The sequence below is a fragment of the Dasypus novemcinctus genome, chromosome 3 (genome assembly GCF_030445035.2).
Source record: "Dasypus novemcinctus isolate mDasNov1 chromosome 3, mDasNov1.1.hap2, whole genome shotgun sequence".
In the NCBI taxonomy this organism is placed as follows: domain Eukaryota; kingdom Metazoa; phylum Chordata; class Mammalia; order Cingulata; family Dasypodidae; genus Dasypus; species Dasypus novemcinctus.
Window position 1 is genome coordinate 154,598,581 of NC_080675.1, and position 23,159 is coordinate 154,621,739.

General features: G+C 41.3%; 1 protein-coding gene across 1 annotated transcript; it reads left to right on the forward strand.

Annotated features, from left to right (window-relative positions):
* The first annotated feature begins 1,738 nt into the window (after window positions 1-1,738).
* Window positions 1,739-18,653, forward strand: TMED3 (transmembrane p24 trafficking protein 3). Its single transcript, XM_004480365.5, has 3 exons — window positions 1,739-2,239; window positions 4,676-4,924; window positions 14,353-18,653. Exons 1-3 carry the CDS (start codon window positions 2,078-2,080, stop codon window positions 14,587-14,589), a joined length of 648 nt encoding a protein of 215 aa, XP_004480422.1. The 5' UTR covers window positions 1,739-2,077; the 3' UTR covers window positions 14,590-18,653.
* The last annotated feature ends 4,506 nt before the right edge of the window (window positions 18,654-23,159 follow it).

Below are 23,159 nucleotides of genomic sequence, written 5' to 3' on the forward strand. Positions count from 1 at the left end.
GAAACTGTAGCATTGATCTGGAGAAAGTGGCCACAGTAGTTGCTGAGGGCAGGGATAGGGAAGAAGAGATGAGATGGGGCATTTTTGGGACTTGGAGTTGTCCTAAATGATATTGCAGGGACAGATGCTGGACTTTATATGTCCTCCCATAACCCACTGAATGTACTGGGGAAGAGTGTAAACTGCAATGTAAACTAATCCACGCAGTTCAGCAGTGCTCCAAAATATATTCACCAAATGCAATGAATGTGTCACAATGATGAGGAAGCTTGTTGATGTGGGAGGAGTGGGTGGGTGGGGGGTTGGAATATGTGAAAACCTCTTATATTTTTTAATGTAACATTATTTGTGATCTATATATCTTTAAAAAAAAGAATTTTATAAAAAATGAAATAAAATTAAATTTTAAAAATAAATAGTAGTTGTTATGCTGTTGATTAAAGCCCTTTGCTTGTTTTGACTTGGGGTCCTCACTCCAGAGTTTATGCAGGCTTTTTTTTCATTAGTTTTTAACATAAAGGTTGGACTCAACATTTAATCTGGTAAATTTTCTTTTTCTTAATTTTAGTCTGACCAAGGTAATGTTGTCTTACATGTCATTTGTTTCTAGATTTGATGTTTACTATCAGTTATTTTTTTGTCTTTTTTTTATGTTACATTAAAAAAAATATGAGGTCCCCATATACCCCCCACCCCCTTCACCCCACTCCTCCGACCATAACAACAACCTCCATCATCATGAGACATTCGTTGCATTTAGTGAATACATCTCCGAGCAAATCATTTTTTAAAAACTAAACAGGACTGATCCAGGGAAAAGAGCCTTGAAGAACACCGTTAGATATACTTGACCAATCTGACACAGAGCCAGTGAATGTTATCAATAACTGTATTACAAGTGCACATTATTTCATCACCTGCAGATTGCTTTCACATAACACAATAAACCACAGGCAAACGAATCCAGTGGCAGTGTACCTCAGTCTTATTCATGTGGATATCCAAATGGGCAGTAAAATTCTTTGCTGAAATCAAGGTAAACCATACGTAATTATGCTCATCTGAAAAAAAACCTTTACTGAATGGTGACACCACAATCTGTCTTTTTCCTGTTTATTTGACCACAGTGAATATAAAATCCTATGGGTATGATTATACCAAAAAATCCTAGGTCAATGACAATAGATAGGACAGTAATCACTTCATCTACTTTCAGTGCTTTTGAGAAGTCAAAGAACAAAATGATAGCTTTTTTTTTTTCCTGAGAAGAAATTTCAGCGATCTGAAATCGCTGGGAGACTTTTATTTGCATTTTCAGGAGAGCATTTATGTATTAACACACACGTGTTTTCCCCAGAACTGAGGTAATTGTTTTTTAAGTACCTTCACCACTTACACTCCCTGCCCCCCAGCTCGCACATTTTTTTAACTTTGGGAAGGGGATAAGCATGAAGGAAGGAGGGATAATAGGGTTCCCAGTGTTCCATATCCGCTTTCATCTAACCCTCTATGTGTATGGTAGGTTTGGGCATACCCATTTTCTAGATAATACTGAGAGAAGCGTGAGACTTAAAAAGTCAGTCATAAGTAGAGCCAGATTTGCACTTGTTCAAAGCTCATGTGTGTGCTTCGTGCTGCTACAGTTGGGCAGGGTGGGATAAAAGGACCTGGGCCAGCCCCTGAAGTATGCTCAATATGATGGTCCCAGAGACTGTAAGAATGTCTGTTGCAGGTAGGGGGTGGCAGGAGCAACTTCCTGGGAAGCAGCGCGCTGAGGAATCCCTACACATCCTCTACAGACAACCACTCTTGGAGTACCGTGGAGACTGTCCCCTCCCCCTGCCAAGCCCACGCGCATGCGCAGCGGAAGGGAGGAGGGCGAGGAGGCCGCTGTGCTCGTTCAAGCTGGATCCCAGGTTCCCTACAGAGTCCGCGGCTGCGCAGTCAGTTGCTTGCCCTCCCGGAAACGCAGGGTCTGGTTCTCGCCACGTCAATCCCAGCACGCCCTCCGCGGCCCTGCAGCCGCTTCCGTGGCCCTCAACTGGCGCAGCGTTGGAGCCGTGGGCCACAGGACGGCATGGGGCACACATCTGTCTCCGCGCTGCTCCTTTCACTGCTGCTGTTGCTCCAGGCCCAGCGGCCGCGGGGCGCCGAGCTGACTTTCGAGCTGCCGGACAACGCCAAGCAGTGCTTCCACGAGGAGGTGGAGCAGGGTGTAAAGTTCTCTCTGGATTACCAGGTGAGACTCGGGCTTCTTTATTACCTCATTTCTCTCCTTTCCAGGATTTTTTACCTGGGCACTGGCGCGCCTCTGATTAGAGCAAGGGATCCTAACAAGGGGTCCGTGAGCTTGAGTTTAAATAAAATGAAAAAAAACATTCTTGTGGGGACATATTGGTGCGGGTGTGATATATTTATTAAATAATACACAGTATAGTGCGGACTTAGAAAGGGGTCCGTGGTTTTCACCTGACTGGCAGAGGGATCCTTGGAACAAAAAAGGTTAAGAACCCCTGTTTAGAGTGACTAGAACTAGGCAAGGCGGCTGCAGCAGTTGGGATTCACCCATGACTTCCCCATGAGGAAGAACGTTTTGATCAGTCAGTGACTCCCCCAGACAGGCTTGGCTGGTTGGGGAGGTGTGTCACCTTGTGGGACTGAGTCCGAGATACATCCTGCTAGTCTTGCATCTGGGGAATTGACCAGAAAGACCTCCTCAGGCTCCTTGGACTGTAAGGCATGCCAAGTAATGATCAGCTGGATACAGCCTCCCAGTGTGTCCCAAGTCTCTCGTACCCACTTGTCTCAGCGGGTACTGAGAAATGGCAGCGACAGGAAGTGGTTTCATAGTTTATTCTTTTTGCCCCGACTTTCAAACATTTAAAGTCAGAGTCAGAATGAGCACAGCAGTGGTGAGAATGGGCTCTCTTTGGGGAGATCCCATCACGTATTTGCACTCTGGTGGTGGTTACAGGGAGAGGTGATGTGGCTACAAAGGCTTGGCTGTTGCCATGTGGCTCAGAAATGCTCCCAACTCCTGCACTCCAGTCTCTGCAGAGATCTCATGGCTTACAGTTGCTGGGAGCAGGCCTTGGGCGAGAGGACTGCTACTAAGGTTTAAAGAGCTGTTTTAGGATTGGGAGGCTGAGTGGGCATCATACCCAGACTGCTGTCTGCTGAGGGAACATGCTGGCAAGCATTCCAGAGATGAAGTGGCATGAGCAACAGAAGTGAGGGCATGCCATATGAGAAACCCTCTGTCACCAGAGCCGTTGAAGGAGACTTGTGCTTGGGGGGCAGCTTCATTTGTGATCATCTCTGAGTCCCTAATTTGACCACATTCACATCTGTATGAAAAAGTGAGAAGTGTATGGGCCTGAGAGAGGCATCTAGTCATTGGCAGGGCAGGAATCCCCTGACAAGGCATGGCCAGTGTAGGTTTAGAAACCTCTAGCAGTAGATAGCTCACTACTTCACAGAGCAACTTCCATTTGGGCAAAGGAAATTCTAAAGTTTGGAAGCTGAGGGAACTTGGCTACAGTCATTTACTAGCTGCATGATTTTGCCTTTTGCAGGTCCTACTTTTCATATGTTTATAGTTTACAGTGAGAATTTGGACTAAATGATTCTCAAGGATTCTGGCGCTTCTGGACAGCCTCTTAATTCTATAAACATATATATATATATATATATTTGCCTTCCCCCTTGCAATAAATTAAAATCCTGTTTGTAATAAAATTTACTAGACTGTGCAGTAAGTCAAGAATGACACTTGTTCATGGGTCCTGTTTCTCCTGAGAAGGGAGCTGCAGTAGATGCAATACTCCCTCCACCATTTCTTGCTCCTGCATGGTCCAAACGAGATCCCATTCTACCATCATCCTAAATTGTCCAGTAATTGATTGGCGTTTATTGGGCACTTGCTATTTTTCAGGTACTGTGTTAAGTCCTTTACATGTGATATCTTATTTAATTCTCAGTTCCACAACCCTAGGAGGTAAGTCCTATTATCTTCATTTTATAGATGAAGACAAATAGTTGCAGAGAGTAAAGTAATGTGTCCAGGGTCGACACAGTTGATGAGTGGTAGTGCCCTAAAGAAGTGACTAGCTCCATGTCTTGTGTTAAGTAGTAAACAAAGGTACAAAAGCAAAGGCATCTAGCTGCCTTGGGGCAATTCTTGGGTATCCCTTCCCCTTCATCTTCCTCCCAATTTCCAAATCTCTTATCTGAGCAGATTACCTGGGGTCTGTTCATTTATGCTGCAGAATAGCACATCTGTTATAAGGGATTGGGCATTGGAGCCAACAGCTCTCTGGCCAGATCCCAGCTTTACCACTTCTGCTTGTATGACTGTAGGCAATTGATTTAACCTCAGAGCCTCACTTTCCACTTCTGTGAATTGGAAAAGATTAGGCTAAGTGCATACTTTGCAGTCAGGCAGACATGGATCCAAGTCTTAGCCCTCCCACTTTCTAGCAGTTTGACCATGGCCAATTTAGTTCTCCCAGCCTCAGTTTCTTTTTCAATAAAATAAGGACTGTACTCAGATTTGCCTTAGAAGATTAAATGAAAAAAAATGTTTGTAAAGTTTAATCAGAGTTTCTGGTGGGCATTTAGTGAGTGGTAGCTGCCTCTGCTAACAGTGGACTCTGGTGTCTTCCCTGGTTGTCAGGTCATCACTGGAGGTCACTATGATGTTGACTGCTATGTGGAGGACCCCCTGGGGAATACCATCTACAGGGAAACCAAGAAGCAGTATGACAGCTTCATGCACCATGCTGAAGTCAAGGGCGTTTATCAGTTTTGCTTCAGTAACGAGTTTTCCACCTTCTCTCACAAGACCGTCTACTTTGACTTTCAAGTGGGTGACGAGCCCCCCATTCTCCCAGACATGGGTAACAGGGTAACAGCTCTCACCCAGGTAAGTGGACACTAACTGTGACAGCTCTGAATTCCTGGCTAAATCCCCTAGCCTGTTCCTCCTCTTTTGTATCTGATTTGGGGTTAATGAGCAGAGCCATCATTACCCAGATCCCAAGCTGAAGTCTCAGTATTGGCTTTGCCTCTCCCTTCCAGTCCTAAAGGACACTATATTCTCCTCTTCCCTGTGCATTCTTTTACCAGTTCCCTGCAATACATTCCTCTGGTTTTCTTGCCTCTACTCTTTTGTCCCCACTGAATCTTTTACTTTCTAAGTACTTATAATACTGCTATGTTTATATGCTGTGCCTTTATCATAGAGATCAAAGTTATACTCTATATGGCTTATTACTTAAGGTAACACAAGTTGCTGTAATAAATACACCCCAAACATCAGTGGCTTAACATAATAAACATTTTTTTCTCACTCAAATAACAGTCTAGACAAGGTTGGCAGGTAGCTTTCCTCTTGGGGTGATTCAGGAGTCCAGACTCTTTTCCTCTTATGGTTCTGCCAGTCACGAGGGCTTTAGAGTCCTCTGCCTCAAGACACTAAAAAAATGAGAGAGTGGGAAAGCCCCACATGCTTCTTAAAAGCTCTAGCCCAGAAGTGACACACACCACTTCCGCGCATATCTTATTGCCGAGACCTAGTCCTGTGGCCAATCTGGATTAAAGGAAGGCTGGAAAATGTAGCCCTGGTTTGACAGTCACCTCCTAGCAACAATTCTACCCTGTGGAAGAGAAACCTTGGAATTTTTGGAGGACAGTTAGTCATCTCTGCCATGTATGACTGTCAAGGTTAATTATAATCTGATCCCATTCTTCATCAGTCTTCCCTCCTGCTATTTAAGATCTGCCCTCCCTCCCCACATTCAGGCTCCTGACCTTCCTGAGAGATGCAACTATTATTTACTTTGTATTATCAGTGCCTCAGTGCGTGAGGTATGGCACAGAATAGGAGCTCACTAAATATTTGCCAAATAACTGAGCGACAGGGTCCGGGTAACCTGCTAGTGAGCAATGTTTCAGACCCAAAGCCCTGGTTACCTTTCAGCATGGCCACAAGTTTCCACTCCTCTGTGGCTTTGGGCACATTCATGAAATCCTAAGTCCTCTTTTGCCCCATCTTCCACCTTCCCTGAGTGGCTCTCTGTGATGCAATTAGAGATTAGAGCCATGGCATCCAATACCATAGTCATTATCTACATATTTAAATTAAAATGAAATAGAAAACTCACTTCCTCATTTGCACTAGCAACATTTCAAGTGTTCAATAGCCACACTTGGCTTGTGGTCACAGACAGAACATTTCCATCGTCATTTAGAAAGTTCCATTAGACAACACTGGGTTTGAGCTTGGTAGCATGACTGCCATTAGAAGATCCAACCTACAGTATATATTTGTGTGTAAGATCTGTCACAACCAATACTTTTGAGAATTCTACTGGTCAGTGATGAAACTGCCTTGCTTTTGAAGATTTTGTATAACTCTAAATTCTAACTGAAAGACTTCCCTCTTTAATAACCATAGAAAACAAATTGGTAAAGAAAAGGCTTAGCTAGTTAGTGCCATAAAGAAGTTCTTTCCTAGAGCCTTAGCATTAGAATTTTATTTTGTTGCAAGAAAGAGTGATTTAGTCCCCTATTTTCCTGTATTTCTGAACCTTAACTTACTTCCTTCTGTCAAGCCTTAGAAGGGGCATTTCCTCTCACTTCTGTACCTCTGAACCCTCTGCCTTGAGCCAGCATCAGTCTGTCTGATTCTGAGAGCTCTCATTCTGCCTCTGGCAGGCTTTCACTGCTGAACAAGGATCAGGTAGTGACTGTCTGGCAAGGACTATAACCCAGTAAACCAGTTGGCCACGTGGTCTGTGGTCAAGGCTATGATTGAAGGGTGAGGGTTCTCAAGGAAGAACCCATTAGTTCTCAGAGAATTTTAGCTTAAAGTGAAAATGTGGAAGTTGCCTAGGAGTTTGCCTGTCATTGGAGAAAGAGGGGTTTCCAGATGGAGGGAACAGCAGGTGCAAATATATTACTTTCTACACCAGCCCTTTATTTTGTTTGGCATGGCCACTCCTTTAGCCATCACATTTTCTGTTTGCCACAGACTTCTTACAGCACATCTGTGGGCCAGAGGCCACGTTATCTGACACTGAAATAAATGCTGGAGTGAAAGAACAGAATCCAGAGTGACCAAGGCCCAGGTAGAGATTCAGGCCAAAGGGATTTCTCTCAGGCCTGAGTTCCAGAATAACAAAGCTCCTAGGAGAGAAGCACCAACCAGCAATGCCACTGAAAAAGACATTGACAGAAAGGGGGAAAAGATAAAGACAAATGGCTAAGAGACTTCAAAGTGAGTTGGGAGGTTATTCCAGAGGTTACACTTATGCACATCCCAGCGGATGAGTTAAGCAATGTTCCATCCACCTTCATGTTTTGGAAGAGTTTAAGCGGGATTGGTGTTAGTTCTTTCCAGAATGTTTGATAGAATTCATTTGTGAAGCCATCTGGTCCTGGACTCTTCTTAGTTGGGAGTGTTTTGATGACTAATTCTGTCTTGTTATTTGTGACTGGTCTTTTGAATTCATCAGTTTCTTCTTTTGACAATGCAGGTTGCTTGTTTGTTTCTAGGAATTTGTCTATTTCCTCTAAATTATCCATCTTGTTGGCATTTAATTTTTGAAAGTATCCTCTTATAATAATCTTTATTTCTGTAGGGTCAGTGGTGAAATCCCCTTCCTCATTTCTTATTTTATGTATTTGCATCTTCTCCCTATTTTTTTTTTTTTTGTTAGTCTAGCTAAGGGTTTCTCAATTTTATTAATCTTTTTGAAGAACCAGCTTTTTGTTTTATTTTATTTAGTGCTTTCTTATTTTCAATTTCATTTAGTTCTGCTCTAATCTTTGTTAGTTCCTTCTTTCTACTTGCTTTTGGGGCTAGTTTGTTGTTCTTTTTCTAATTCTTCCAGGTGTTTTATTAGGTCTTTGACTTTAGCTCTTCCTTTTTGAATATAGGCATTTATGGCTACGAATTTCCCTCTCAGTACAGCCTTTGCTGCATCCCATAGGTTTTTATACATTGTATTGTTATTTTCATTCATTTCAAGGTATTTACTGATTTCTTTTGTGATTTCCTCCTTGACCTACTGTTTGTCTAAGAATGTGTTTAACTTCCATATCTTTGTTCCTAATCTGGTATTCTGCTCCTTAGTGATTTCCAGCTTCATTCTACTGTGGTTTATTTGAGCATTGGATAATTTGAAAAATATATGTTTTGAAGTAGGTCTGTTTGGGGTGCATTGCACTTCCTGGACGTGTACGTCCATCTCCGTCAGGGTTGGGAAGTTTTCAGTCTTTTTTCCTCCCCTTGTCCCCTTTCCCTTCTCTTCTCCCTCTGGATGCCTACAATGAGTATGTATGTGAGTTTTGTGTTATCATTCAAATCCCTAAATCCCTGCTGGTTTTTTCCTATCATTTTATCTATCTGTTCTACTATCTGTTTGAGTTCAGATATACTGTCTCCCACATTGCTGATTCTTTCCTCTGCCTGTTCAAATCTGCTGTTATGTGCTTCCAGTGTATTTTTTATTTCTTGTGTTGAGCCATTCGTCACTATCGTATCTGTTATCTTTTTAGGAGTATTTACAATTTCTTCAGTATGTTCTCCCAGGGTCATCCTAATATCCTTTAGCTCTTCCTTCACTTCATTAAGTTGATTTATGATATTTGTTTGGACATCTCTGATTAGTTTCATGTTTTGCATCTCCTCCTCTTTTTTAGTTTGTTCATTGGCCTGGGCCATGTCTTCCTGTTTCTTAGTATGGCTTGTAACTTTTTGTTGGTGTATAGACATCTGTTTACCTTAATGGGTTTTTTCACTTGATTAGCTTCTCTCTCTATTCTATGATTTTATTTTGGTTTTGTGTGTTTGGTAAGGTTTCACTTTGACACTTCATTCCTCTTATTCCATTTCCTTGTTGTTGTCTATGATCCCAGAGAAAAAAGTTAGGACCAGAGAATAGGGAAGATAAGGAAGGATAAAAAGAATAATAGTAATACTATTAGGAAAAGATAAGAGAGGAACTGTACATGATCTAGGAAATTGAAAAATTAACACAAGAAGTACAGAGGAATAAGATTAGAAAATTGAAGTAGAAATAATGAAACAAGAAACAGAATAGAGAAAAATGTTTAGAATGAATTACAAGGCCAGACTGATGAGATGGGGAGAAAAGAAAAAAGAGAAAGAAAAAAAAGTGAAAAAAGAAACAGAAAAAGGAGAGTAAAATAAAAACAAGAAAACTTGAAGACCAAACAAAAAAGGTAGAATGAAAGAACAACAACAGAAAACAGAATTTCTGGAGAGAAAAGAAATAGTGTAGGTAGAGAAAATGGTAAGTGAAAGGGAAAAAAAAAACAATCAAACAGAGAAATGAAGGAAGTAGAAACCCAACAAACAATAAAGTAGACAGCAGTGCCTTGTTTAAAAAAAAGATGAAAAAACAAAAACATGGAAAAATAGCCTTCTCTCTTAGACTCCTAAAGATTTTCTCAGGCTTGTAGTCATCAGTCGTTCTCCCTGAAGCCTGGCCTCTGCAGGTTTTGAACGAGGTTTTAGTGCATAAGGAAAATAAAAAAGGAACCTTTTTTTTTTTTAAATTAGAAATCCAAGAAAAGGTAATACAAAGAGAATGTCTGTATGCTTCCTGTCATAAAGTTTCAATGGATGCCTGAAAACCCTGTGGCTCACTTTTCTAAGAAGATCCAGGAATCAACCCAGGGACCTTGTATATGCTAGGCTGGAATTTTTCCACTGAGCTAATCTGTCTCCTTAGGTTGATTAACCTTTCAGAAAGCTCTCTGCCCCTTTTTCCGCATGCAGGTTAGATTCCCTGCAGTCTGCTGGTTTCCTGCTGGTCAGTCAATTGTCTCTGCCTCCTCTCTGATGTAATTGCTCTCCCTGTCAAGTCAGGGTCCCTTCCAATATTCTCGGGGGCCCAGCTGGCTAAGCTCACCACAAATAAACCATTCTCTACCCTCTGAGACTCCTCTTCCTTCCAGAGAATCTGCTGTCACTTTCAGTTCAGAGAAGGGAGCCAGCAGCTCTACCTAGGCTATCTGCCCTGAGGATGGGGTATATGTGCCACTTCCAGCCACAGGGGCTCATGACCCATGATTTTCCCCTGGCTTCCCCATCTGTACAGTACTCTCCTAGATGACACAGAACACTTTCTTGTTCAATATATATCCAGAGGAGTTGGCAGCAAAGAAGGCACCCATTCTTCTCTCAGATAAAATTCACCAGGAGTTTTACCCTTGCTTAGATCTCTAGGGACGGGGAGGGAAGCCCTTTCTGGTGATTGGGAGGTCTAATAACTCACAGCCTATTGTTTCGGCTTCTTCGTCTCTCCATACCTCACTCTCCGGGCAGCCATGAAGCAGTGTCCCAGTCCACTGTACCCCAAAGAAAGTCCCAAGACAGCCTCTGGCTCCCTCTCTGTTGTCTTAGTGAGAGCTAAGCCCTATCTGCCTAACCCTTTGGCTATGTTCCCACAGTCCTCGGTTTTAGACCCCAGGAAAGCTGTAGGCCATGACCTATTCCTCTGTCACCCTCTGGGAATTGGGTTCCTTCCCTAACATTGATCTGAGATTGGTCTTTTAAAGGCCTCTAGGCCTTCTTCATGGAATCCCTGTGCTGATCTCTGCCTGTGGCATACTAGTCAGGTCTTTAAAGCAATTGTCTCACATGGCATATCTGATGTATCTTCTGCCTGGGGTTCTTGCACCTGTGACTTTTCTGTCCTCCCTCCGTTTCTCTTCCTCTGTCTTCCTTCCTTCCTTCCTCTCTCCAGTGATTCTGGATCCTAAGAGAAGGCTAGAGATGCTGATCAATACTTAGTGCTGTATTTCTGGGCCAGGGTCCAGTATCCAAGGAGCTCCCAGTTCAAGTGAGCCCAATATAAGTTTTGAGTTTCTGAATGAGCTTGGAGAATGATGTTTTAGTCTCGAAAACCAAATAATCCTCTTCCAAGTATTTAAGAACAGTCTTTGTATTTATATGTATAAAGTTTGTATAAGCTATATTTACATATATATGTATCTGTGTTTCTCCATCTCTCCTATTGATTTCAAATATGATCTACTTTGTTACTAAGACCTCTTATTTTTGTGCACTAAATCTCCCCTAAACACACTCTTCTTTCCCTACATGGCAACTGTCTTAATCGAAGCTCTCCTCTTCTCTTGCCAGCAGAATTGCAGGAACCTAAGTGGTTTCCCTGCCTCCAGACTGGTTACCACCAATTCCTCTCTACACCTTGGTCACCAAAAGGATCTTCTAACAGTGGGATTCTGATCTTGTTATCCATCTGCTCCCGCAGCTCCATGATAAAGTCTTAACTGTCTTTACTTGACTTTGAGGTCCTTTACTGTGAGCTTCCACCTACCTACAACTTCTTCCCCACACATCCAGTCCTCGGCGTTAGTCCCAGACCCCATTCCAGATTCTGCATGGACTCTGCCCATAAATATGCTACTTTGCCTTTCTGGAATGTCTTTCTTTTGTCCTCAGCCATGTATCCTGCCCATCTGCCAAGTCTCAGTTTGTCACTTCCTGTGTCAAGTCCTCCATCTCTGGCAAAGATTGACAGCTTTCTCCTGGGCTTTCCTGTAACTCTGCATACCCCTCTGTTGTTAGCTCTTTTCACATTGCATACAGCAGATTATTTTCTCCTTAAATTGTGAACTTTTTGAGATCCAGACCTAGGTCTGACTGATTCATCTCTTGATTCCCTAGGACTAGCACAGTGCCTGGAAGACAAGTAGGCATTTAATAAATAGTTGAATGAATGAATTAGTGGAATTTTCAGCTATGAAAGAAAAGCCAGCATGATTTGAAATTCTTTCAGTCTCATAGTTATCTTTCCTGAGTCCTCCAACCCCACCTCCAGTAGTTGTGGCCTTCTAGGGACCACCAAAGTAATACAAATACAGAAATAACTTGACTTACTAAGTTTACTAATATCATACCGTAGGTAGTGCCTGGAATGAAAACTAAAAAGGTTTTCAGAAATGCCATATCTTAAGTCAACTCTGATACACATTTATGACCTCTTTCCTACTTCCTTCCCAGTTTAGTCTCCAACTGTATCTTCATTGACATGCCTAAAGAGATTTAGGAGCATTACCTGGAGAATAGACTTGAAAATGCCAACATATGCCTCCAGCACAGGGGTCTGTACCCTCAGACATCTCATCTGATGATTTGCATTTGAATCCAGTTGGCACTTTGGGAAGTCCCCTTTGTAATCAACTTCCTGATACTAGGAGCCTTCTCAGGTCTATATGTCCCTTTTTCAACATCTGTGGGTGCAGTCTACCTGGCAAATATGGGGGAAGTGAAGCATCCCAGTGCTAACTACACTCCAGTCCAAGAGAAGATTGTAAAATATCCGAAGACAACAGGACATGCAGGACATCACTGAGAAAAGCAGGATGTTGGAGATAAATAATAAAGGTACTGTTGGGAGACAAATTGAAGTACAAGCAGACTTTTTCTTCACAGTAGATTCAGTCCTTTGAGCTGGAGGTTCATAGTCAAGTTCCACCAGTGCTATCTGATACACAATGGTCTTGTCACCTTTCCATTCTCACTTCTCGCCCATGGATCAGAATGAGAGGGTGAGCCAACAAGTGCAGGGGAAACCTGAAACCTAAGGTGTTAGACCAGTTTCCAGACGGACGGAAGTCGTCGTCTAGTAAATCCAGATGCTACAGGGGAGCTCTGTCTTTCCTCATAAGTCTAGTTTAGCAACTAGAGTAAAGAAAATCCAACTGGCCAGTAAGGGCAGCACCATTTTTTGGGTCATAGTTTCACATTTGCCTTCTGAAAACTTTTAACTTGTGAGAGAACCCAGTGTTCTTGGGGGTTAGTCTCCTCTAACTTCTTACACTGTCCTCTGGGGAGTTTGGAAATGGAAACCAGTGTCTCTTGGATATTTTATGAACTTTTCTAGCCTGAGAACTCGCAGTTGGGGTAGACTTTTAGGTTTTGGATGAACTGGTATTTTAGAGGTTGCCTGTGAGTAAGAACTCATTTTCTTCCACAGGCATAATGTATTAGTGTTATGTTGGTGAGTAACAAAGTACCACAATCCAAGTGACTTAAAACATTGCCCATGTATTATTTCACAGGTCTGTGGGTTAGAAGTCTGGTTAGACTTGGCTGGGTTTTACACTTAAGGTATAATACAAGGCTGAAAACAAGGTGTTGCCTGAGCTGGGATCCTGTTTGGAGGCTCTGGGAAAGAATCTGCTTTCACACTCATTCAAGTTGTGGTAGAATTCAATTGCTTGTGGTCATAGACTAAAGTCCCTGTTTCCTTGCTGGCTGTCAGCTGCAGACTGCACTCAGCTTCTAGAGGCCTTTTCTGATCTTTGCACATGGCCCCTTCTATGTTTAAAGCCAACATTGGCACATCAAATTATTCTTGTGCTTTGAATCTCTCTGACTTCCCCTTCTCCCACCACCTGGAGAGAATTCTCTGCTTTTAAGTACCCATGTGATTTGATCCCATCTGGGATGATCCCCCTATCGTAAGGTCAACTGTACCATTAACATAACATAATCATGGCAGTGATATCTCATCATAATCACAGGTTCCAGGGACTAAGGTATGGAATCTTGGGTGGGGGGATGGAGTGGTTATTTTAAAAATTCTATCTGCAACACAAAATATTTTAGCAGGTAAAGGAAGTTGTGAAGTAGGATGTACTGAGTAAGAGTATATATGTGTATGTGTGCATGTTTGTATATTTATCTGTTTTTGCATGTGTTTGTGTGTACTTACATATATGAGAAATTTGTGTTTTTGTGTCTGTGTATACATAAAACCATAGACAGCAATTATATAGAAGACTGTACGATACAGAGTCCTACACAATTATGATCTCATTCACACTCTGTTATTTATTAGCTGTGTCACCTTGGGCAACTCACTTAGCCTCTTTGATCTTCAACATCTGCTTCAGTATATGGAGTAAGCAGTCAGTCAGCCCTCCTTACCACAGATGTCAATGATCCCTGCCTGGAAGGGTATTATGAGGATTAAATAGGGGAACATAGGGCAGTGTTTGAAAGCATAAGCTCAGAACTCAGGCAGGTTGAGGTAAAATCCTGACTGCCACATAAAAGTTTGTGACTCTGGGAAAGTTACATCACCTCTCTGAGCCTGTTTCTTCATCTGTTAAAAGGGTAATTCTACCCAGAATTGTGAGGATTAAAGAAAACTATGTAAAACTTTAGTACAAGTACATGATTTGCATTCAGTAAGTGCTACCTTGGAAGAGGATGACATTTTCCATATGCTTGGTCTACTTTTCTTTGGACAGGATTAAGGGTGTGACTGCTTTTCTCTTCTTGTGCAGATGGAGTCTGCCTGTGTGACAATTCATGAAGCTCTGAAGACTGTGATTGACTCCCAGACACATTACCGGCTTCGAGAGGCCCAGGACCGGGCCCGGGCTGATGACCTGAATAACCGAGTCTCCTATTGGTCTGTTGGTGAGACGATCGCCCTGTTCGTGGTCAGTTTCAGCCAGGTGCTGCTGCTGAAGAGCTTCTTTACAGAAAAACGACCTGTCAGCAGGGGTGCCCTCTCCTAACTGAGGCTTCCTGCTCCCAGGCCCTTCACACCCCAGGGTGGGGCAGCTCTCCAAGGCCACAAACTTGAGGGTTCCCAGGTGCCTAGGTGAACTGAAGGTCTGACACAGGTGGAGGCAGCCCCTTGGCTTCTGTTCAGATGCTTAGTCTACTGTCTGCAGTAGCAAGTCCCTCCCACCCTGGAGCTCAGTAATTGGAAACACCAGATTACAATTTGTTATATAAAAGTGTTTGAATAAAAGTTTATAATTAGACTTGGTATTGGCTGCTGTGGGCAGGCAGGCAGGGAGCAATGCAGTGATCTGGTAGATAGGAGGAACCCCATGTGCTTCCTAGGTCTCCAGGTCAGCTTAGGATTCTCTGTTTTCTCCATGATGCCATGGGCTGTTGCAGCTCACTGGGTCATTTGGCTTATATGTTCTACACAATGTAAAAAAGAAGAGGTCCCTCACTTCTAGCCTTTCCTCCCATGGAGCTCTTTGTACCTAAATAAACCAAGCCCTGAAGCAGCTTTGCAGAGCCTCCTACCCCAGGTGAGCAATGGTGCCAGCCATGCAAGCAGAAAAAAATGGTAATGGGTTGCCCTTGGCTAGCTGTGTTTCTCCTAGGAGGTGGAACTCTGGTTAATAAAAAGTAAGTGTGAGATGAAGATTGGTGACATTATTTCTTTGCCTCTAAAGGAGCTTATAGCTTAATGGGGAGCATGGATGTGTGTTTAGATATTGAGAGTAAATAGAACAAATGATGCCTTAGAGATGTGTATAGGATGCTGAGAAGTATAGAAGGGGGTAAATTATTCTCCCAGTTGAATAGAAAGAGTGAAATAGTTGTGTTTTTTTGTAATCTCTGGCATCAGAAATCACTCTGAACAACTGAGTTATCATTCAATCCAAATATGAGGGCTAAGAAGTAATGAGTGACTCTCCTAAGCAGCTTAAGTCAGACCATATCACTTCTGGTTATAATCTGCCCATGACCCCACATGTCATTCAGAGTTCACATGAACTCACTATAGACTGTAAAGTCCTACATAATCAGATGTACCAACCTCTTGCCCTTGTGAATCATCTCCTTCCCCACTTCCCCTCACTCACTCTGCCAGGTCCTACTCTTCTCACTGTTCCCATCACATATCAGGCTGTGCTCCTGCCCCAGGACCTTTGCAATTGCTGTTTCTTCTACTAGAAATCCTCCCCCTGGTAGTTGCATGGCCTTCCCAATTACTTCCACCAAATGTCATGTGGTTGGTGAGACTGCCCCTAACCATTCTATTCAGGATGGCATCCTCCCTGGCCTTATTTCCCTACCTTAATGCTCTCCAGGGCACTAACTGTTGACATATATATTTACTTGCATGTTTATTGTCTTCCCACAGTTAACTCCTTGAAGGGCAGGGACTTTGTTTACTGCTGAATCTCTAATGTCAGAACAATATCTGATACATACTAAATGTTTCATCATTATTAGTGTTAAATCAATATTCTTTTCCATTACGGGAAGCAGACTTGGCCCAATGAATGGGGCATCCGCCTACCACATGGGAGGTCTGTGGTTCAAACCCTGGGCCTCCTTGACCCATATGGAGCTGGCCCATGTGCAGTGCTGATGCATGCAAGGAGTGCCCTGCCACACAGGGATGTCCCCCGCGTAGGGGAGCCCCACGCACAAGGAGTGCACCCAATAAGGAGAACCGCCCAGCGCAAAAGAAAGTGTAGCCTGCCCAGGAATGGTGCCACACACACGGAGAGCTGACACAACAGAATGATGCAACAAAAAGAAACACAGATTCCCAGTGCCACTGATAAGGATAGACGCGGTCACAGAGGAACACACAGCAAATGGACAAAGAGAGCAGACAACTGGCGGAAAGGGGCCCAGGGGGAAGGAGAGAGAAATAAATAAAAATAAAATATATTCTTTCCATTAGAAAAAAATTCATACTGATCAAGAGTTTGTAGGAGGAAATGATGTTGATGTAGGTAGGCACTGCTAAACTCTTTCACAAAAAACAGAGAAGGGGCAAAATCCTACGTGAGCTGCTTTGGGAATCTACAGAGCAGCAAGCTTCAGGGCATCTGCTGGAGGGAACTGGACAAAGAAATAAAGAGCCCAAGGAAAAACCATGAGTTGTTCACCCCTGTGACTGGAAATGGTGGGCAGCTAAACCCCACCCTCAAGGCAAATAGCCTGCTTGGACCCCCCTGGCTCTCACCAGCCAGCTGAATGGGAGGGAGCATTCCCTGGGAGGAAGAGGGATCTGGTGAAGGGTGGAGAGTGGTTTCCTTTCCATGGGTTTGGACACCTGAGCCCCCTTTGAAATTCAGGAAGAATACAGCCAATATGGGGTGGCACTGGGGAAAGGGGAGGGGGAAGTCTTCTTAGGCAGGCTGTCAAACTCAGCCACCCTGGGAGAGAGGAACTTGGTCAGGGAGGGGGCACAGACAGGCACCTCACTAGCCTGACCACTGAAAACTAGAAGTCCAATTTTCCCAAGGGAAGCGGGGCAGGAAGAGCCCAATAAGCCTTGAAAAGCCTATTTAGTCTATAGCCCTGCTGTAGTGCAGTGTGTGTGAGGGGGGAATTTCTGCCTTTTTGCATGTAGAAGGTCAATGGTTCAAATCCCAGTACCTCCTAAGAGAAGGGATCCAGGGAGAGATAAGGCATGTAGCCAGCACCTATGAGAGCAAACTTACAGATTAAGTTTCTACTGTTTTATGTGGCTTTTTTTTTTTTTTTGTATTTTTTCCTCTTTTTCCTTTATTTGCTAAAACTGGAAACATCATCTGCAGAGAGCAGCCTGCAGGGTTGATGAGCACCAACAGCCTGAAAAGGTCCCTGTCAGCCTAAGAGGAAAGACTGTTTTTCCCAGGTTGCTTCTTTTTTGCTGTTTTGTTTCTTTTTTTTTTTTTTAAAGATTTATTTATTTACTTTTCCCTTCCCCCCTCTCCTCCTGCCCTGCTGTTTTTGTAGTCTATGTTGTTTTCTCTTCTCATTTTCTCTCCTCTAGGATTCACTGGGATTTGATCCTGGAGACCTCTGATGGGGAGACAGTTTCCCTGTCAATTGCACCACCTCAGTTCCTGGTCGCTGTTTTGTTTCTTGTTTCTGGTTTTCCCCTTTTTTGTTTCTTTTCTTTCTTTTACTTATTTTTTCACCTACCTTATTTCTCTTCTTTCCTTCATTTTTCTTTCTTCTGACTTTTATTGTTTTTCTTCCATTCCACCACTTCTTGTTTTGTTTTCATTTTTTCTTTTCCTCCTTTTTTCTCTTTCCTTCTATTCTCACCTGTCTAGCCTTTTAATTTATTCTATTTTTCTATTTTGTTTCTTGTTTTATTTTTTGCTACTCATGTGTCCAGCCTTTTATTTATTCTAAATTTTTCCTATTTTGTTTCTTATTTTATTTTTTTCTATTCCAAAATTTTATTCTTATTCCTTTGTACTTTGTATGATTTTTTACTTGTACTATTTAGTTTCCTAGCTCTTGCATGGTTGTTCTTCTACCTTTTTGTATCATTACTACTATTCTTTTTCTCTTCTTATCTCTTTCCTTTTCTCTGTTTCTCATGTATTTTTTCAAGAGAACACAGATAACTGCAAGGATATAGAATAAGAGGAACCAAATATCAAAAATTAACCTTACCACACATAAAGAGAAAGCAAAATAAAACCTTAGAGTAGAGAGAGAATCTAACAAACCAAATAAGCCCATCAATATAAACAGATGCCTAGACAGCAACAAAAAATTACAAGCCTTAGTAAGAAACAGGAAGCCATGGCCCAGCTAACGGACAAAAAAAAAAAAAAAAAAAAAAAATGAAGTGCAGAATGTGGACAACCAATCAAGGATATCATGAATCAATTAAGTGAAGGAAGAGATAAAGGATATTAAGACCCTGTGGGAACATACTGAAGAAATTGTAAATATACCTAAGAAGATAACAAACCTGATGGTGATGAATGGCACAATGCAAGAAATCAGAAATATGCTGGTAGCTCATAAAAGATTTGAACAGGCAGAGGAAAGAATCAGTGATGCAGAAGACAGTACAGCTGAAATCAGATAGTGCATCAGATAGAAAAAAGATAGAAAAATCCAGCAGCGAATTAAGGACTTGAATGACAAAAAGAAATGAACAAACATGTGTGTTATAGGCATCTAGAGGGAGACGAGAAGGAACAGGGGAAAAGAAGGGGTATTGGAGGAAATAATGGCTGAAATTTTCCCAACTGTTGAGGGACATGGACATACATGGAAGCACAGTGCACTCCAAACAGTATAAATCCTAACAGGCCTACACCAAGACATATACTTGTCATATTATCCTTTGCTCAAGACAGAGAATACTGAAAACAGCAAGAGAAAGATCCATCGCATATGAGGGAAGCTTGTTAAGATTAAGTGCTGGTTTCTTATCTGAAACCATGGAGGCAAGAAGGCAGTGGTATGACATAATCAAGGTGCTAAAAGAAAGAAAAAAAAAAACATGCAGCCAAGAATTCTCTATCCAGCAAAGCTGGCATTCAAAAATGAGGGAGAGTTCAAAATATTCACAGATAAACAGAAATTAAGAGAGTTTGTCAATAAGAAACATGCCCTTCAAGACATACTAGAGGAAGTTCTGCAGGTTGAAAGGAAAAAACAGGAGGAGCGTGTAAGAATAAAAAGAAAAAAAAATATATGGCATACACAAACATAAAATGTGACTAATGTAAGAAATTCTTTGACAGTAATAACATTGAATATCAATGGATTAAATGCTCCAAATGCTCCAAATGAGCACGGATTGCCAGAGTGGTTAAGGAAATATAACCCATCTATATACTGTCTTTAAGAAACTCACCTGAGACCCAGGGATGCAAGGAGATGGAAAGTGAGTGGTTGAAAAACAATTTTTCATGCAAACAATCAGAAAAGGACAGGAGTAGCTATACTAATATCAGACAAAATAGACTTTAAATGCAAAAACCATTTTAAGAGACAAGGCTAATATATATTAATAAAAGGGGTAATCTAGCAAGAAGGAAGAACAACCATAAACATTTATGCATCTAACCAGGGCGACTCAAAATACATGATGCAAACACTGGAAAAACCAAGCAGAGAAATAGATGCCTCTACAATTATAGTGGGGGACTTTAATTCACCATTAGCACCATTAGAACATCTCAACAGAGGCTCAATCAAGAAACAGAGACCTGGAATAATACATTAGGAGATCTGGGCCTAATAGACATATAATACAGTCTTCTTGAGTGCATGTGGATCATTCTCCAGGATAGGCCACATGCTAGGCATCAGAACAACTTTCAGTAAATTCAGAAATGGATATCATACACAGTATTTTCTCTGACCCTAATGGAATGAAACTGGAAAGGGACAGAGAAGCAGATTGGGCACAATGATATGGAAGTTAAACCACCTAATCCTAAGACAATCAGTTGGTCAAGGAGGAAATTGCAAAAGAAATCAATAACTATTTTGAAACAAAAGAAAATGACAACAAAACATATCAAAACCTATGGGATGCAGCAATAGCAGTGCTAAGGGGGAAATTCATAGCATGAAAGCCTACCTTAAGAAGAAAGCTAAAATCAAAGACCTAACTGCACAGCTGGAGGAATTAGAAAATGAACAACAAACTAACCCCAAAGCAAGTTGAAAGAAGTAACTTATAAAGATTAGAGCAGAGCTAAATGAAAATTAAAATAGGAAAGACCTAGAAAAAATAAAACCAAAGGCTGGTTCTTTGAGAAGAGTAATAAAATTGATAAACCCTTAGCTAGACTAACAAAAAGAAGATGCAGATTCATAAAAAGGAAGGGGATATCACCATTGACCCCCAGAAATAAAGACTAACATAAGAGGATACTTTGAAAAATTGTGTGCCAACAAGTGGATAATTTAGATGAAATGGACAGATTTCTAGAAACAAGCAGCCTACATTGACAAAAAAAGGAACTGATTTACTCAGCAGGTCAATCACAAGGAAAGAGATAGAATTAGTCATCAAACCTCCCAACAAAGAAGAGCCCAGGACCAGATGTCTTCACAGGTGAATTCTATGAAATATTCTGGAAAGAACTAACACCAATCCTGCTTGAACTCTTCCAAGAAACAAGTGGAGGGAACATTTCCTAACTCATTCTGTGAGGCCAATATCACCCTAATACCAAAGCCACCTAAAGACACTACAAGAAAGGGAAACTATAGACCAATCTCTCTAATGAACCTAGATGCTAAAATCCTGAACAGAATACTTGCCATTTATATTAAAAAACACATCAAATGAATTATACACCATGACCACATGAGTTTCATCCCTGGTATGCAAGGACGGCTCAACATAAGAAAATCAGTCAGTGTAATAAACCACATAAACAAATCAGATGAAAAAAAATCACATGATCATTTCTATAGATGCAGAAAAAGCATTTAACAAAATACAGCACCCTTTCCTGATAAAAAAACACTTCAAAAGATAGGAATAGAAGGAAACTTCCTGAACATGATAAAGGGTATATATGAAAAACCCATATCTAACTTCATGTTCAATGGTGAAATCCTAAATGCTTTCCCTCTAAGATCTGGAACAAGACAATGATGCCCACTTTCACTGCTTCTGTTTAACATGGTGTTAGAAGTTCTTGCTCGTGCACTTAGGCAAGAAAAAGATATAAAAGATAATCTAATTTGAAAGGAAGAAGTAAACATTTTATTATTTGCAGATGACATGATCCTATACATAGAAAGCCCTGAGAAATGTACACCAAAGCTTCTAGAGCTTATAAATGAGTTAAGTGGCAGTTTATAAGATCAATGTGCAAAAATCAGTAGCATTTCTGTACACCAATAATAAGTAATCTGAGGAGGAAATCAAGAAAAACAATCCCAGTCCCATTTACAATGGCATCTAAAAGAATCAGATATTTAGGAATAGTTTAAAGATGTAAATGACTTGCATGCAGAAAACACAACACTGTTAAAGGAAACCAACAAAGACTTAAGTAAATGGAAGAATATTCCCTGTTCTTGGATAGGAACACTAAACATTAATGTCAATCCAACCCAAACTGATGTACAGATTTAACACAATCCCAATAAAAATCACCATAGCATTTCTTACTGAGTTGGAAAAGCTAACTATGAAATTTATTTGGAATGTCAAGATGCCCTAAATAGCAAAAGACATATTGAAAAGTGAAACTGAAGGTATCACACTACCTGACTTTAAAATGTACTACAAAGCTACAGTGGTCAAAACTGCATGTATTGGCACAAAGACATACCATTGGAAATGAGAGTTTCTGATATAGATACATATACAGTCAACATTCAACAATATTCAACAAAGCCACTGAGCCCATTCAACTGGGAGAAAATGGCCTCCTCAGCAAATGGTGCTTTGAGAAATGGATATCCATATGCAAAAGAATGAGAGAAGAACACTGTCTCATACCTTACACAAAAATTAACTCAAGATGGATCAAAGATCTAAATTTAAGAGATAAGACCATAAGGATCTTAGAAGATAGTGTAGGGAAGCATCTACAGGATCTTGCATTAAGCAATGGCTTAATGAACTTCACACCCAAAGCATGAGCAATGAAAGAAAAAATAAATGGGACCTCAAAATTAAAAACTTTTCACTTCAAAGGAGTTTGTCAAGAAAGTGAAAAGGTATCATACTCTATGGGAGAAAATATTTGGTTACCAGATCTGATAGTGGCTTAATATCCATCATGTATAAAGAAACACTACACCTCAAAAATGAAAAGACAACCTAGTTAAGAAATAGGCAAGTGACTGGGATAGGCAGTTCTCCAAAGAAGAAATACAAATGGCTAAAAAACACATGAAAAGATGCTCAACATCACTTGCTAATAGGGAAATGTAAATCAAAACTACAATGAGATATCATCTTACACCAATTAGACTGGGAGCTATTACAAAAATGAGGACTACAAGTGTTGAGAGGATCTGGAGGCATGGGAACTCTTATCCACGGCTGGTGGGAATGTAGAATGTTGCAGGCATGTGGAGGACAGTTTGGTGGTTCCTCGGAAAGCTAACTGTAGAACTGCCATATGATCCAGCAAACCCACAGCTGGGTATATACCCAGAAGAATTGAAAGCAGGGACATGAACAGATATATGCACACCAGTATTCATAGTGGCATTATTCACTTTTGCCAAAAGTTGGAAACAAACCAAATGTCCCTCAACAGATGAATGGATAAGCAAAATGTGGTATATACATATGATGGACTATTACTCAGCTGTAAGAAGGAATGCAGTATTAGCACATGGGATTACGTGGATGAATCTTGAAGACCTTATGTGGAGTGAAGCAAGCCAGACACTGAAGAACAAATACTATATGACCTCATGAAATGAATTAAGCAAATTGAGCAGACTCAGAGCTAGAGTCTGAAAGATAGGTTTGCAGGAGACAGGGAGAAGGTTTTGAGCTAATGCCCATGTGGGCAAAATCTATGATACAATGGAAGGGTGTAGTTGTGCAGTGGATGGACATTACAGTGGTGCTGTGCTATTGGCTTGGGTGGTGCTG